Consider the following 18,096-nt stretch of genomic DNA (forward strand, 5'->3'; position numbering starts at 1 on the left):
TCGAAAGTAGAAGAAAACACACAGTAATTTTTTCCCCAAGAATTCTCGTTCAAGAGGAATTTCAACTTTACGAATGCACCATGTCATTCTGGGGTTCATGTCTTCAGAGAGATAAGAAACACGAAATTTTTGACGTTACTAATACAGAAGTAAAGTTTATATGGATATAGTTAATATGGAATTTCGTATCAAATTTTATTGTGATCCTTCAACCGCAGGTGATTGTTCTTAAAGTAAACATTATAAATCATAATTGTTGTAGAATATGGGTAGTAGGATTCCAGTTGAGTTTGATGAAGAAACTGGAAGAAAAAGCGAAATAAACGAAGATGTTTGTCATTGTCATCTCTAGAAACTGGTGTTCTAGAGATGGAGCCACTGCGCTGACCTATGAGAATGAAATTCCACCAGATAAATCCGGCAGTCTGACAGCACTTCCTGCGATTCTTATACATGTTATCCATGCCGACAGTATTTCACCGCTGCCTAGTAGCTAATGAATTCCAGGTGCGCTTTGTGTATGCTTAGTCAGCGCTCAAACTCATTGAAAGGAGAAAGGTCAATTCTTTGGAACGGATGGGCCGTATTTCTACTGCTGAATATCAGCTGATGATTTATAAAGGAACTGAAGTAATTTTTAAAGAACACTTTACGTAATTCAGTAAAAAGTCTAGTGTGTATATATATAAAATTTTATGAAGAAGTGTGAAAAGGATTGAACATTCTTTCGTGATGATTGATTATAAAGGTCTTAGAACTTTATATTTACAGTATGCATTTTATTATATTTTACTGTGTTTATAAATGTACAGTCATTGTCAAAACTCTGGCCACACTATTGATTTTTGAGAATTTTCTAAATAAAAGACACTATGTCCATACAAAACAATGTTTATTAGACTCGTTTTTGCAAATAAGCAATGTTGTTCGTATAATGATATGAAAATGGTCTTGTTGACATCTAGACAAATCTATTGGGAAAAGCTGGTGTGCAATAAATAAATAACTAATGAACAGACAGCTAACGTCACGTTTTGTTTGATGATGAATTGTTTCAACGACATCTAGTGGTATGTGTATGAACCCTAGTCAGTAGTTATCTCTTTGCTTCAATGAACAGTTGTGCATGCGTTATTTTATCGTGTCGTAATATGAGCAAAACTGGATGCAAATCTGTGATATGCCATCTTAACCATTTTCATTGGCGCGAAGCAGTTGAATAGTTTGAATGTGAAAGAGAAACTGTTAACTCATAGTCGAAGCACGTGTTCAAGAAGACGTTGAGAAAAAAGTCATTCTCTGCGAAAAATCACTTGGTGATCGTGCGGAGCAGTACGTCAGACTCTTGAAAGATAGGCAAAAGTGGTGTAAATATTACACGGGTACTGATCGGCCAAAAGAAAACTTTTCTTAAGAACAAGTTCACTATGTAAACAATCAAATGGAGTAGACGTTAGCTGCTGTGGAAGAACCAATAGAACTATGGAAGAGCATTTTCAATCTGTATCAAACAGGACGGTGGACTAATGACTTGTCTTCCGATCTATGGTCTTGGGGATAGGATCGCGGTAAAGAAACCATTCATTCAAGCAGGAAACATTACAACCCAGACAGAAAATGCAGGTGGTTTACAGGCGCCTGTGAAACAGGCATATTTTTACAGGCGCCTGTACATGTGCCTGAAAATGGAACACTTTTAAACGCATGAGACAGGTATCGATTTTTTCACGATCATTGCATATTCATTTCACGGAAACAGGTAGTTTTTATGTTGATAGGGTTGCAACCTTGCAACGTGCAAAGGCGTGTAAAAAACACGTAGAAAGTGGAAAGACATGTACGTAACCGGCATATTCCAGGTAGTTGACATATACGTTACCTCATGAGTATCTGACAAGAGCTGCTTTTCATTTGATAAAAATGTAATTGACATTTTAAATACATGTGAAATATAGGTGTTAGCGAATTAGTGGGCGTGTTAGCGGAATATACATGGAAGGTACATCGCATTAAGTATTATACATGTGTCAGGACCTTGCATATGTGCATGACAAGCTGGAGACTTGGTGCCTGAATATTACATGTTTTCTACACCTGTAATATTATTGATTCACTCCAATCAACCTTGTTCATTGCATGCACCAGTTTAACCCATTTATTGGCAATCATGATCATGCATTTTCCGTTTACCTTCACATTATACATAGGTGGGTTCACACTTCGCATATACACGAAGTGTAATCCCATGTATTATACATGAGTCAGGACCTTGCATAGCGAATGTCGAATTGGAGACTTGTGCCTGAATATTGCATGTTTCCTATGCCTATAACATGAATGTTTAGCTCCAATCCATCTTGTTCACCACACGTATCTGTTTAATCAATTTATTGGCAGTCATGATCATTGTATGACCCCATTCACCTGTACATTGCCAGTACACTGCACGTAGGGGAGTTACACACTTCTCATGTACACGAAAATGATAAATGTAAAATAACATATTCTACATCATGCGTTTTCCATGCTATACGCTAATACATGGTATTTACATATAATGCGAATGTCTCACATGTATATTACATGTTGATAAACAGGCACCTTCCTTGTACTTTTCATTCTTACTGTATTGCGAATGTTATCAACAATCCATTCAAGGTACTTTACATGCTCATAATCCCTCCATTTACTTGCATGTGAGTGACTACGTGTACATTGCATGTTCTCATTTTAATGTACAGGCTCTGTACAACGCGTGTTTCCGTGCAAAATTTCCAACAGAAGTTTAATACTTTTTCGACATGCATATCACCTGAAGACAATGTGCCTGTAATATTTTCTTTACATGTGTTTTCGCCGAAACAGGCGCCTGTATAATGCCTGTCAAAATCTGACAGGCTTTCAGAGGGAGTTCCATGTACAAAACAAAGCATGTTTCCTCAAAAACTTTCATAATAGAAGGCACTTTCGAGAAACAATGGAAGAGGACACTCTGGACTGACGAATCTAAATTCCAACTTTTCGCTTTCCAATGCTAGAAATCTGTGCATCGTCGTTCTCAAGAGCGCTTATATTCCGCCCGTGTAATACCTACAGCATGGCACGGAGAAGGTAGTGTTTTATAGACTACCAAACTGATAATTTAGTTCGAATTAATGGAATAATGGACAAAAACATGTTTCAAAACGTTTAAGTGAGGCATGGAATTTAATCAGAATGCGGATTTGGGACAGTAAGTAAGTTTGTACTACAAGAGGATTACCATCCCAAACAATCTTCCAAGCTATGCAGTAATTGTCTGCAATGCGAAGAAGACGCTTACATCACTAATAGATGGAGTAGTCGTCACAGTTACCGGATTTGTTACCCAACGATCTCTTGTAAGATGAACTTGACAGAAGAGTCTGTAAATAGATGCCAATGAATACTGAAGGTCTTTGGAAGTCTCTTCAGTGCTACTGGAATCGGATAGGTTCGCAAAAGTTCAATAAATTAATCAAACAAATGCCTGAAATGTGTAAAGCTCTTATCAAAGCATTTTGTTGAACGCAGATATACTCAATAAATTTGTCTAATTGGAAACAGGACCATATGTTTTAATTTCTTTATATGAACAATAATGTTTATTTTACAGAACAAGTCCAACAAACTGAGTTTTGTATGGATATATATATATTAAAACAGAAAAAAATCAGTTATGTTCTCAGACTTTTGACAATGACTCTATATATGTGTGTCTCGCATTGTACATTATGAAAGATGTAAACATTTTTCTTATTTGCAGATTAGTGGGATCCTCGAGTGGTTTACATAAGCAACGCATTGGTCCTTCCAGTCTTTTGGATAAGTATTGGTTAAAAGTTGATGTAGAACCCTTGTCAAGAGAAGAACTGATTGAGGTTATACAGACAATGGTGAGTTTCGTGAGAAGGTACATGCCTACTCACAAAGGAAAGATTGGGCTTCGAATCCCAGATTTTCGTTATTCCAGAACTGGTTCTTTTTTTCTTCTTTTTTATCGCTAGTTCTAAAACTAAAATCAATTTCAGTAACTTTTGTATTACTTGAAGTAAGAAATAGGTAACAAGAAGTAAGTGCATTGTAGAGGCAGAAACTACTTTTTCCTTTTTCAGTTTAACGTTCCAAGATTAGGCAACAAGGCTAAAGGAGATAGTAAGACGAAAAGTGTGAAAATAGTGGAATGACGAAAGTGGAAGAAAACGGGAGAACCCTGAGAAAAGCCAGGACATAATGTTTGCCCACCACAAAGCCCACTAGGCAGACAGAAACAAGCAATATAGAAATCTTGTATTTAGCTAAAATACAGACGTACGGAAGCATGCATGGAAAACGAATTATATAACTTTTTTGTTTCACAAAAGGACGTCTATTTAGTGGTGGTTAGCAGAATTGCATCGATGGTCAAGGGTACAACATAGAAAAATATCAATGGAATTATGTTCAAATAAATAACGTTATTGCAAAATCTTTGTTGTATATTGAATTTTATAAATTTTAAAGATATTTGATTTTGTGAAAAGTAATTTGAAGCCGTTAGGTTTGTTCGACGCAGCTGTACCACTAATTATCTAAGTATTTTGCTCTTAAAATGGCTGCCGTGGTTTCTTTTTTTAAACGTCGCTTATACACTGGTGGAAACACTTGTAAGAATACCCTGAAGAAATTCAAAGATCTAACCCAAAGTTAATACACAAGAAGCTGATGGGTAGTGATGATGATCCCAACAAAGTATCCGGGAGACATGCCGTCATCATCACAGTACGTAAACACTCCGAGCAACGAATCATGCAAGCAGGTCAGGTAGCCGGTTGTACTAATGCTGAATGTCTCTCTGGGTATAATATCGCAGTCTCACTGTAGATATTATGTAACCAGGCGATAGTTGTTGCCAGTCCTACTGACGGTTAGGCACTACACACACGCTTGATAGGTCTTCCGGAGATGTAGCAGATCAGGGTTGAAGACGTATGTCGAGTAGAGGACGATAATTTGCCGTGGTAGTATTAGGTCCACGTTATCCTGTTAGGGTTCCCCAAGGTTCTAGATAAGATTGGAGTACAGATGTCATGAATATACGACGCACAAGTGGTACATCTCTGAATGAAGACCAGTGCATGCAGATTTTTGCCTCCATACTAGAATACCTGATGTAGGTCCTGTATGACGGGTGTGATCATACTTTCGGTTTTTCTTGTTACCTGTTAGTCTACAGACACGCACACACGACCGTCACTGTGTTCAAAACAGAAATCACTGTCAACGCTAAATATCACTGCCCTCTCTTTACTTCGTTACTGCACACGGGAACGTAGACCTGCCTTCAGCAATCGAGTGTGTAATGTTAGTACACTCACATGAATAGCTGCAGTAGATGTGACTCACTCATGAATAGCTGCAGTAGATGTGACTGCGCTTGGCTGTCGGTCCAGGCGCTTTCCGGTGAATCTAGGTAGTACTGGATGGCACGTCAACTATATAAAACTTCGTATCATTGTGTATACCACTAGACCATTGACATATTACAAGTCACACGAGCGACGGTTCTCTGGAAAGGCGGACTATTGCCGCCTTGTCTTATATGACAACGATCGAAGTCATTTAATTGCACAATGGGCATTCGCTGGCGTCGTCTTGGCGTTTGACACAAACTGGTATCCATACACAACAAATTTGCATAACCAAACTCGTCATGTTTTTTGAAGGCCTTCAAACTACCCTCTACACTCATTTTGTGCTGTGAACTTCATCCTAATCGACGTATACGGGGTGTCCTTTGATTGCATTTCCACCAGTGTAGTAGTTGGCCAATATAGCAAAAATACTGTATTAATACGTTGTAACAATGATTTGAATACTTGCATTGAATAACCTGTTTTAACTTCATGTAAGTACTTTATTCTTGTAGAACTCCATATTTTTTTTTTTTTTTTTCTTAGTTTCCAGTGCTACGTACTATAGCGAACAAAGTATTGGACGTATTTCTTCTATTTTCTTTGGGACAACATGAGTCATCGTTACAAGCAGTAGTAGGTTCTGGTAGTTCTGAAAAGGATGATACAAGTGATATTCTGTCCATCACAAGCGGCCGTTTAATTTCAACAAGGTTAGTCAAACATAGTGGGGAAAAAAAAAAACTGTTTCTTAAAATACAGGGTGCACCAAATGTCTGGAGCAATAGTATATTTTATAGGTCATGTTAGAAAGGACTTATTATAGATCAGTAGATGTTACTATTCTATTATGTATATGTTGATAATGAGATCAATGTGGTCAAGCATGCTGATTCTAGATATCAGCTGCCGCAAATCCTCGAAAAAAAATGAAATTGTTATATTTTACTCTTAATTCCAGGCTTTTGGGACACACTGTAGGATTAAAAAAAAAAAAAAAAAAATGTACTAAGTTTGCCTCATTGAGTGGGTTAAGTCATTTTATAGCCAGTAATCCTGATATATTTTCCTTTGTTTCATAATTACGCACTGTAAGAAAATAATAAAGGAATCACGGTGTTAACGTTAATAGAAATCCAAACCATTCCTTACTTTTAAAAATGGGTTTCTTTTAATTTGTTACATAAAATACGTATCAATCAATTACTCCTAAAGGTAAAAGGTGTCTCTCATTTGAGACAGACCATTGAAGGCTTAGGAGCAGGATGAAACTAAGGAATCATATTTCATTAGACTTCAGCAAATACAAGATGATGTCAGCACGATGATCCGGTCACCTTTACTCCCTAGGTTTCTACAGGTGCCTATTTCACAGTGGCACTAAGTCAGAACAGTCGCAATACGTAACTCATGTTACTAATTCACGAAGATTACATGTTGCAGTATATCGGTGTTTCAGTTACTTTGATGACTATATTACACATGCATTCTTCTCTTGATTTATACATTGTAATTGTAACAGTCTATATCTCCGTTTGTGTAGTATTGGAGCCAAGGAATTTATATTATGCTCCAATTTACTTACCAGTTCCATAGCTCACAATCGACATTTATCGAATATGGACTAGTTTTCATGTTTGACATTTTTCTTCTTTCAATATTGTTAAGAATTTATGAAGTGAAATTTCCAGAATGTGTTAACTTGCGAGATGTATATTTTAATTGAATTAAGTTTCCAAGATAATCATTCACTGATTCTCATGAAAAGCAATTTACTATAAAGACTGGACTTAGCCTAACTTTTATGCTGACGTCCATGATTATTAGGGCACAGTAAAGAGAAAAACAAAAACACAGAATAAACTATTTTAATCATAGGAAGTCTTCGAAATTTAACTCCCATTATATGAACAATTGTCTATGAAGCTGGTGCAGTTGACCTAACCACAAACCCGTGAAATTTACTGTGGTACTAGACATAAAATACTTCCTTTTAAAAAACTGTTGAATTTTTCTTGCTTTCTCATGTAGAAATATATATTGCTCACAGTTTCTGGTAAACAGCTGTGTGAGTGAAAGTTTTTTCTAAATTTTTGCATTTCCTTTTGTTGTTTTCGTTTTACAAGTTTTCCACTATCAGTTTTCATTTGCGTTTGTGTGAATACAACTGCATCTTACTTTTATTTGGTATAAATTATACAGGGTATTTCAAATCAACACCGACAACGTTTGGGAGGTGATTCCTGACACCAAGATAAGACAAAAAGTATAGACCAACCTGGGTGCACAAATGCTTCCTTTCGGAGTTATAGGCTGCCAAAAACGTGAAGAAATGAACTTTAAAGGTCCATGGCCCCAAAACTATGGGACCTACCGTAGTCGAGTCAAAACTTTACTAAGGAGCTAATATGTGCTCTATCCAAAAATACATGCTTCAGAATCTTGTAGTACTTCAGATTATATGCCCGTAACCAAACTGCCTGTACAAAAATTGTTGCGTGAGTACTTTAGGATTCTGAAACATGTATTTTTGGATAGAGCACATATTAGTTCCTAGGTAAAGTCTTGACCCGACTACGGTAGATACCATAGTTTCGGAGCTATAAACTTTTAAAGTTCATTTTTTCATGTTTTTGGCAGCCTATAACTCAGAAAGGAAGCACTTGTGCACCCAGGTTGGTCTATACTTTTCGTCTTTTTTTGGTGTCAGGAATCACCTCCCAGACGTTGTCGGTGTTGTTTTGAAACACCCTGTATTTAATCAGTAGAGCATTACTGGGGAACATGAAACTAACAATTTCATTTTGTATAGTTCATGTTATTTTAAATTTAATTTTATTAAAATTATTTCAGAGATCTCATCAAGTGGTGTTCTCGAGCTGTCGAAGATTATGATGTGTCGTCAATAGCTTCAGCATTGAAAGTATTCCAAGACGCCATTGATGTATTCTGCTGTAGTGTTAGTGGTTCAGGTAAGATTTTCATATTTATATTTTCTACATTTTGTTTTACTAAAGTAAATGAGGTATGTAAATTCTACAAATAAGTCGTAAATAATTTGCATGATTAGTAATAAGAGTAATATATTGTTAACGATTAGCAAAAGTTAAAGACCATATAGGTAGTGAAAATTCGACAAGAGCAAAGATAATTGATGGGGAGTCATACTCTTTCTTTGTGTGTTCAGCATTTTTGTATTCCGTCATTGGAGAACAAAATTACACACTGTTAATTTCTTGATTATGTATTTTAGAAAAATAAACAAATGAATAAAATAAAATAAACAAGAGTGATTAACATGTTAGAAAGGGTTCTCAATGCTCATTTGCACATTAAGGGAGCTCTACATGAGATGCATGAAGAGGAGGCACATCTTGTATATATATATTCAGAATTCAGAATCCACATCTTGTATATATATATTCAGAATATATGTATATATTCAGAATTAAAAAAAAAAATAGAAACTTGAGAGAGAAACAATTGAAGGAAAAGAATGTACTTTAAAACGTGTAAGGGATGAAGAAAATGAGAAGAGACGAACATCTGGTAGGTTACTGAAGGAAGCAAATGAACGGTTGAGAGAGGCCATTAAGAACAAGGAGTTTGTTGGAGCCGATGTAGCACAGGTAACGGTTGACAGTTTCACAAAGATGAAGAAAGAAGCTGATGAAAAGAAACAAAAGGCTGATAAAATTCAGAAAAATATTGTAAAACGTAAGTCTTGATTAATTACTACCTTTTTCAAGAAAAAATCCAAAAAGGAGTGAACATCATAATCATATTCTTGAGTTTGTATGAGTAAAAGGAGGCAAGGAAAAAAAGTGGCCTGGGCAGTTGTAATTATTTTTCATCTTGTGAAAATGAGTTTACTGCAATTCAGTTTTCTATGTACTTGCTTTGCTTAGACAGTTTTACAGACAATCTTAGTATTTTTTTCATCTCTTTAATTTAATATACTTATTGTCATATTATATTGCAAAATGTGTTAATAACTGAGTTAACATATGCTTCCAGCTATTTAGTGGGGAGTAGGGTGGCCAATTTAATATATGTATTTAGTATTTTCAGTATTTGGTCAGTATTTTCTGATTTAAAATTAGTAAAATCAGTAATTTTGACCTCAAAAGTAATTCGCATCCTTGTTATTTATAAATTTCACTAATATTGAATCTTTGTTATTAGCTCTTCCTTATATATTTACCTCACTCGTTTCTTTACCTTCAAATATGATTTACTGCATAAACTTTGTCTTCCCCGTGCGGAGAACGGGCATTTCAGCTAAATACTTGATATAAGGAGCTGTGGCTTACTTTGTATGGAGCATTGAAGGCTACATTTGAGTAACGGATTGGAGAATCGTGGAAATTCTTAAGAGTTCTGTATAAGTTATTTTAGGATTTGCAGCACGCTGTGCCAAGTACACTCACTATAGAGGCTCAGAAAAATTTCCAGCTGAAAAATAGTAGTGTTGCTTAGTGAGCCAGCTATTGACATTTATTCGTATCTTCTGTTGTGTATTGAAGGTGTCAGGAAGGATAAGAAAGTTTCCAGCTCTTCGAGCTATCAGATTGTGTCAAGTGTGTTGGAAGAGAGAAAATGTTACTGCATTTCAGACTGGCACTCTTCTGTCCATTTCTTTACAACGCTTTATCGGTTGATAAAGAAAATGTTGACATTGGTTTTGCTACACATATAGCCTTTAAGAAATGTCAACCGATAACGGATTTGGACATTTTAGATTTTGTCAAAATAGCAGGAAGTGTCTACTGAAATTTGTTCTGAAGAAGCCACCTTCAAGTTAAATTAAGTAGAGCTCTTTCGTGTTTGGATCGTAATGTTTCTGCATGATTTGGTGTTGGAGTGAATCGCATGAAGTTTCTTTTTGTTAAAGTAGTTGAAAATAAATTGTTAGATAGCAATAAGGCAAACAGAGTTGTGACGCAGTTCAGAGAATTTGGTTCGAATTCAAATTGTAAAACAATTATGAGTTAGCATTCTAGAACTGACTAGTGTTTGTATAATTTTGTCTAAAGAATTTGGATACTTTTCAGAGTATAATAATTTAAAAGATGTTAAAATGGTCTTGATTTTGCCTAATGAAAATTCAAATCTAGAAAGAGTATTTAATCAGTTCGGAATATGCAGCAGGTAATTTTAAAGAAGAAACTAGAAGAACAGAGACTTGTGTACAATCCAGTAGTTTCTTCGGTGGCCTTGAGAAACTATCCATGATTCATTATGCACGAAATGCTCTTACTCATTTTGCAGAAGTAATAAATCAACGACAAGTGGAAGAGGAAAAGAAACAGAAGAAAGCTGAAGAAAGAAAAAGAAAAATAATTCTGAACGAGCTTAAAGCTATGAAGACCAAAATTTCAAGGATGATATTTAATTTCTTGCTTTTGTGTAGGAATTTACATTAGGTCATTGTTCTAAAATTTCATTCCAGGAATTGTTTTTGTATTATTCGGTATTCTAGTTGATTAGGGAAAACCATATTGCTTATGTGTCATCATTGATATGTTTTCGTGGTCTTGTTTTCTCCATGAACATGGCAAAGTCTGTGTGGCTAATTACTTATCAAGTAAAGGTTCAAAAAATGTTCTGGAAAAGCGAGAAAAGTCAGTGATTTTTTTTTTACCTCAAGATTTGTAGCCATCGTGGTAACATTTATTTATGTATTTTAATAAATATTTATGTACTAGATGAGTTACTAACATATTCTATAAATAGTTTTCATCTTCTCTTTTGCGTGTACCTGTTTAACAGTTAGAGCCGACTCATGCTTAGGCCGAATATTAAGACTTGCTAATGCTTTTTGGTTTATTGTATTTAGTGTGTTCAGTTTAGAAAGTAAACAGTCTTGTTTACCTTCCTGAACCAAACTCCGTGACGAAGGACTGTGGCCAATCAGGTGACTTTTACATCGGTGATATGTGATCTCGGCTATCGTTGCCGTTAATTCTATCTTTGTATATCGGACTTTGGTACCCTTTGGGGTAATTAAAGATTGTTGTTTTACTTTATATTCCTACTGTTCAAATGTGATAGTTTTTGTCATTACTGACATAATTCTTTATTTTAGTAAAAAATCAAAATTCTGTGCTGCTGCTTCATAGCTGAAGGCAAGAAGTGGTCGCTTAAGATAGGGAAATGTTAAAGAATAGAAGGAAATGCACAGTTTAGAAATTAAGATTATGTTCGAAGTGTCTGAAATATTACAAAATCTATCAAAAATATTACTATAGAAAGTTTTTTTTTTTCCTGTATGTATATTGCCTACAGAGTTGACTACTCATATTATTAAAAGATTGAGCAATGCTTTATTTTTCATGACGTTTGGAGAGAATGGAGAAAGAAAACACAATTCGTCTCTGAAATTAAACACAATTCTTTTATTTCAGCATCACAACTACGGTTAGCATCTGCGATTAGTGCGTGTTTGGGAATTGTCAGAACAAAAGCTGATTTCTTCTGCAATTCGCACAAACCAGTTGTTTCTGCTTCTGCAACATCGTTCACAGTGGGTAGAGTTAGCATTCCTCGTCAACAAGAGAGTGTAGTCAAATTCCAAAGGTAAGTATTTAAAATTGTGGAACTATGATAAATTACGAATCAAGATAAGACCTTGGAATAGACATGCTTAACACAAGCAGTAGGAAAGTACAATGTGGCTAGTATTCAGAATTGCTTTTGTAAGTTTCACAATACAGATAGACCAAATAACACTTTTTTTTCATCATATTAAGTATTTTTAAATACTTACTTAAAAATAAGTGGTGTATTTTTTTTTTTAATCTAAGACGACTCTGAATCCCAGACGACCCCCAATTTTTTAAAATAAAAGATTACAAAAAATACATCTACAGCACATACTGGATATATGTTAAGAACTTACTGCAAAACTACACTAAAATTCAAATCAGATACAAACTCTCCTTCCTTAGCCTTCCTCCCTAGAAAGGTCCACTGAATCTGGGAACGTTCAAGGCTAAAGTGGTAAAAAGAAAAATCCCTCTTCATCAAATGTCGCGTAAGACAATCTTAAGTTTCGGGCATGAAAGTGGGACAAAAAACATCATCTTGAATTTAGAAATATACATAGCAAAATTTGGCTATGAACCTAATATCTTACCTGTTGCTTCAATTAATCATACAGTCGGAAGTTACTGCTAGTTTGGACAGAAATAAATAAGTTCAGGGAAGTATGTAAGGAGCACTATTCTCTATCCAACTGGAGTGCAAGTTTTCATCCGTGACGGTGTATTGTTGTGAGAATATACATTTATTTACACAATTTGTATTCGTAATTCATTTTATTCAATTTTAACGTAAAACAACTACCTTAATCTACTAATTCCTGAATCTGTTCATGTCATGTGTAGCAGAGAAAAAAATAATTGGTTAGTTGACCATCCTATAACAAATATTGTTTCATTTTTATTTATTATTATTATTATTATTATTATTATTATTATTATTATTATTATTATTATTATTATTATTGTTATTATTATTTTCGTGGTCCCAGCTCTGATGGACAGTCATTTTTATTTGAAAATACGCACTGAGTTTTTCGTTTAGAGGAATTTGCGTTAACTGATATTACTTAGAGTTGGTGAACCCTAAATTGATGAAACAAAAACAATTTTATTCAACAATGAACATTCAATCTTATGTCCAGTACATATTTAATGAAATTTGTATACAGTATAGTCCAAATCCACCTAAGCAGTTGATATCGAAAATGACAAATTTGCATTGTTTGAAGGTATATGGCCCAAGAAGGAATGTAATCTTAGGTTTAATTGTTTGGGGATGTGTAGCTACTTACTGTGCTATATTGAAAACAAAAAGTTAACGCTGGGAGTTGCTTCCTTTATCAGTTGCGATGTTTGAAAAACGAAAAAAAGAAGTGCACTATGTTTGTTGGGATAATGTTTAAAAATCTGAAATTTTCACAGGTAAGCCCACTATCGTGTATTATACCGCTGTGCAATTATCACATTTGAGATTTATGTAAAAGTTAAGTTACAGGACGGTATCTTACTAAACTAATGGGATTACGAAAAAGTGGAAAAATTGAACTTTCGTTAGACAAAATCAGGAAAGATGACGGAAAGCACTTTACAAAAATCTGTGGAAACCCTGATAAAGCTCCTTATATATTCAAAAAACACCACCAGCTTAGACAATTTGTTCAAGTTTAAAAAATACATGATTGTCATTACTGTTATACTTGTGTGCGATATACGGAAATGTTTTTCTAAAGTTATTATTTCATGTTCATTTAAAACACAAATAAATAAATAAATAATAATTGAAGAGTTAATTTGAATAAGGCTTTTTTTGTGTACAAAATGTGCTTTATTCAGCAAATGACAGTTTGTGTTGAATTGATGTCTACTCAAAGCTTAACAAACTATACGACATAGTTTGATAAGCTTTAAGTAGATATCAGTTCAACACAAACTTATTCATTTGCTTAATAGGGGGCGCGGTGGCTCAGTGGTAGAGCGTTCACCTCTGGTGCTTGGGGTCCCGGGTTCGATCCCAGCCTCCGCCAAGTGAACTTTGTGGTGGACAAACACCGTGCTCGTGGGTTTTCTCGGGGTTCTCCCGTTTCCTCCCCCTTTCTTCATTCCACCATTTCACTCATCTCTCATAATCACCGTCTCCTTTAGCCTAACCGGCATAACCGTGGGACGTAAAACTCCAAGATTTCATTTCATTTTCATTTGCTTAATAAAGCATATTTTGAATAAAAATCAAATTTACTCTTCAGTTATTATTTCTTCATTGGTGTTTTAAATGAACATGAAATAATAACTTCAGAAAAACATTTCCGTATATCACACACAAGTATATATATATGGTATATGTCTTTATAGTTAAAACTATTTTCTTCTTTGAAAGTACCTGATAACACTGGTATTATTTTTCAGAAAGTCAAAATCGACATATTCTTTTACACGACCAGCAGCTCAACTTCTGGAGAGAATAGCATGTTGTGTATGGAGGAAAGAACCGGTGCTTCTGGTTGGTGAAACAGGAACTGGCAAGACTTCAACTGTTCAATATTTAGCCGAAGAAACAGGCCACCGGTTAATAGTTATTAATATGAACCAACAAAGTGACAGTACTGACTTACTGGGAGGGTACGTATCAATTTATTTAATTAGTCGTAGTAGAACATTTTGTTGATTGTTTTAAAAGTGTTTTGCAAAAGAAAAAAGTTAACTGTGTATTTCACTTCACTTCATTATTTATTATTATTATTATTTAGAAACTAAATATTTTGCCAAAGCAAGTCAAGCGAAAAACAATATAGGGGATTAATAGTACTCAATTCTAGGAAAAATTGTCGAAAAGAAATGTTTAGAAGAGAGGAAATTCTACTATTTCAATCTGGAGAACAGTGTTATCAATATCAGTAGTATTTCTGAAAAATAAAATAAAATAAAATTCTGATGGCAAACAAATAGTAACTGAAATTAAATATGACAAATTAGTTACATATGTCGTGCAACTGGTTAAAGATGTTTTTAGCAGTAATTTTTATTTACACTTAAGTAATTATACAAACAGTCACGATATGAATTCTTCATCTCCTAGGAAGTGTGATTTAGTCTATATACTAATACTACCGAATCTGATGTATTTCAAACAATTAAGATGATTAAGGGAAGCACTACTACTGGCTCAGACAATATCCCTTACTATATAGGGATCAATCCATATGAAGTGGTCTAGAGGTGGTTGCTCGACCATCCCCGAAAGTTATTATTATTATTATTATTATTATTATTATTATTATTATTATTATTATTATTATTATTATTATTATTATTAAAAAAAAAGTGTGACGAACCTTGTGTATGAGAAGGTCAATAACACGGTTCACGTTGTCGTACGTACACTCATGTCCAAATTTATTGACGCATGTCTATAAATATGTTGTTGTAGGAATATAATTTGGTATCGAAATCGCTCGGTATTTCTTAAAATGTTAGTATGTGTATAATCGGCAAAGACATGCATGTGGAAAATTTCATGTCAAAAGAGCAGTAAATAAGAACTATAAAACTTTCTTGTCCATTTAGCAACATTTTGTTTTACGCATTGTAATTTTCGTATTTATAATTCTTTTCCTATGAAATTTACAACAAATATACATTTCCCGATGATACAACTAGTATTAGTATTAAAAGTACCCTGCAAAATCATTATCAAATAATAATCTTACAAGAAGACAGTTATAGATATGCGACAATTATTTTGGACATGAGTGTAGAAGTGTTCTTGAATGGCGGCCATCTTTGTTGTTGGTGGAGTGCCATTTTTTTTTTTTTTTTTTTTTTTTTTTTTTTTGCATTTGCAAGACTACGAAAACTGCAGTTGCTCAGGATGTACGTGTCAGACAAACCCACAACAACAACAACAACAAAAAAAGTTTAGAGGAGAAACCGAGGTACACGGAAAATATACTCTTGCTTCTAAATGAATATACAGGGTTGCAAACCAATAAATGAAATTACTAGAAAAAGTACAGAAAATTACACTTTTAAAGGGGCTATAATTTGGAATGGCATAAAGTGGAGAGTTCATAAGTTTTGTATTGAATACTATTGCATGTAAATAGTCTGCAGAAATATCTACACCTATGGTTAGACACAATTTTGTGGTAAAAATTCGTAATTTCGTTATAAAAATATGCGTAAAGCGGGATAAAATTGGTGATTAAAAATTCAATGTAAGAACACTATTTTCCTGGGTAATTACAATTAGTTACCTGTTGATTTACCTTAATTTCCACCACTCATCAAATCATCATAACATGAGCTCATGCAGAACTGTATTAAACAATATTTGAGTTTTTTAAAAACAACACTAAGCATCCTCATTGAATAAAAGTATCATTTAAAGAAAAGAACACAGAGAGAGTATTAATAGAAAAATATAACTTTATTGTTCACAGTATTCTGCTTTGCCTTTTTTGCAATGTTCAGGAACTCCTCCACTGATATTTATTTTTTCGCACGATTTTCACAAAACAACTTCTTTTTGTGATTTTCACTTTCGTTGTGCTTCTCACACGAATCGCGTCGCTTCCAGTCTAGTCTAATATTACAAAATTTATACATTTCTATTTTTTTGACGTGCATCAAAAAACACAGTACTATGATCTTTAAATTCGTGTGCTTTATCGAAATATGTTGTGATTTTCGGCTTGGTACCGGTTGCTTTGCCATTCAGAAATACACGAGGCAAATCTGGGACCACACTCGTTGCAGCCAAGAAAACAGAGGGAGGGCTGGCTCCAGACATCCGCAGTCCCATATTTCATTGTGGTAGACAAATGACGAACTAGTAGCGTTTACTTACGGTCAAGTATGTAGAAGGGAGAAATAATGATAATGAGTAAATCGTAAAAGCGTCCAAAAATTGTCACTTTTGCGTACGTTTCGTGGAATATTGAGACTTGTTGCAAATTTCGCTAATTCGACAGAATTTTGCGTTTAATCGCGAACGTTATATATCGTAACAAATAGTGAAAAAATATGTATTTTAGGTACAGAAGGTTTTGATACAAAACATACATTTTGCGTTTTTGCGTGGCACCAAAAAATCGCGTCTCTACGTATGATACTACTGGCACCGTAGATTTATGGGGGTCCGAAAGTTGAAGTTTGTCATTTTGATGCCATGTTTGGGGCGTAATATCCCAGGAGGGCAAAGTGCTAAAAATTGCTGCTTAGACCACAAAGTAATTCTGTATGTGAATAAACTATTAAAAAAAAAAATCATGACTATTACATGTAGAAAAAAGTATTAACATGGTAAAAAGAAAGCACGCTCGTGACAATGGTTGTAGCCCGGAAAAATGTAAATGTTTTGATATGTTTCATGCTAGATCTCAAAAACTACGCATGGTTCAGCAGTTAGGTCCGCTTTTGTTTGTGTTCAGTTATGCCAAAGCTTGCGAGTGGCCTTTGTTCCGTGTTTCTAGCTCCATGATCATTGTCACGTTTACAGGGTGGTCAATTTTTCATGACTATCCGCTATAACGGACAAACCAAAAGAGAGAAAAGCGAAACTTTGCACGAAGCAAGTATAAGGAGGGGGACATCTATGTATGTATTACACAGAATCACCCAACTACAGTGTTGCCAACTCATAATAAAGTTATATTTTTTCAAATGGAACTACGATAGTTTATTACATATTTCAAATCAACGTGTCAAACGTAAACTTAAAATATTCAGTGTTGCAAACTAAGGATGTTATAATATCTCACACATCCAAAGTTCGGAAGCCTCTAACGCAAATACAGCATAACGGAAATGCACAGGATAATGCACATCAAAAGTAGTTTAGTGTATGATACCACTGTCGTTGGTCGAATGAATAGGAACGAAGTTACCAGGGCTTGGAAATTTTAATTTTTTTGAAAGCCTTTATTTCGAAAAATGCTGAGATAAATATCATATCCAGTTACTTGTATGGTTTGTAATAGGTGTGTAAATTGTTTTGCCGTTTACAGCATTTCGATACCTCAAACCATTACGGAGATATGATAAACATTGCTAAAGTTTGCAACACTGCTTAAATCGTGTAATTCCGAGAACTTGTTGTAATTACAGCTACTAAAAGCTATTTCTGTAATGCCATAGAAGAGAAG

General features: G+C 34.6%; 1 protein-coding gene across 5 annotated transcripts in view; it reads left to right on the plus strand.

The window, feature by feature from the left end:
* LOC145686490 (midasin-like) overlaps positions 1-18,096 on the plus strand; it is a 536,599-nt gene that overhangs the window by 37,746 nt on the left and 480,757 nt on the right. For all 5 annotated transcript variants that reach the window (XM_081759855.1, XM_081759854.1, XM_081759856.1 and 2 more), the window contains exons 9-13: positions 3,785-3,914; positions 5,958-6,124; positions 8,265-8,383; positions 11,819-11,990; positions 14,360-14,572. In XM_081759855.1, coding sequence (XP_081615981.1) covers positions 3,785-3,914; positions 5,958-6,124; positions 8,265-8,383; positions 11,819-11,990; positions 14,360-14,572 — 801 coding nt within the window. The remainder of the gene's footprint in view (positions 1-3,784; positions 3,915-5,957; positions 6,125-8,264; positions 8,384-11,818; positions 11,991-14,359; positions 14,573-18,096) is intronic.

Source organism: Thermobia domestica, chromosome 5 (genome assembly GCF_964235325.1).
Source record: "Thermobia domestica chromosome 5, izTheDome1.hap1.1, whole genome shotgun sequence".
In the NCBI taxonomy this organism is placed as follows: Eukaryota; Metazoa; Arthropoda; class Insecta; order Zygentoma; family Lepismatidae; genus Thermobia; species Thermobia domestica.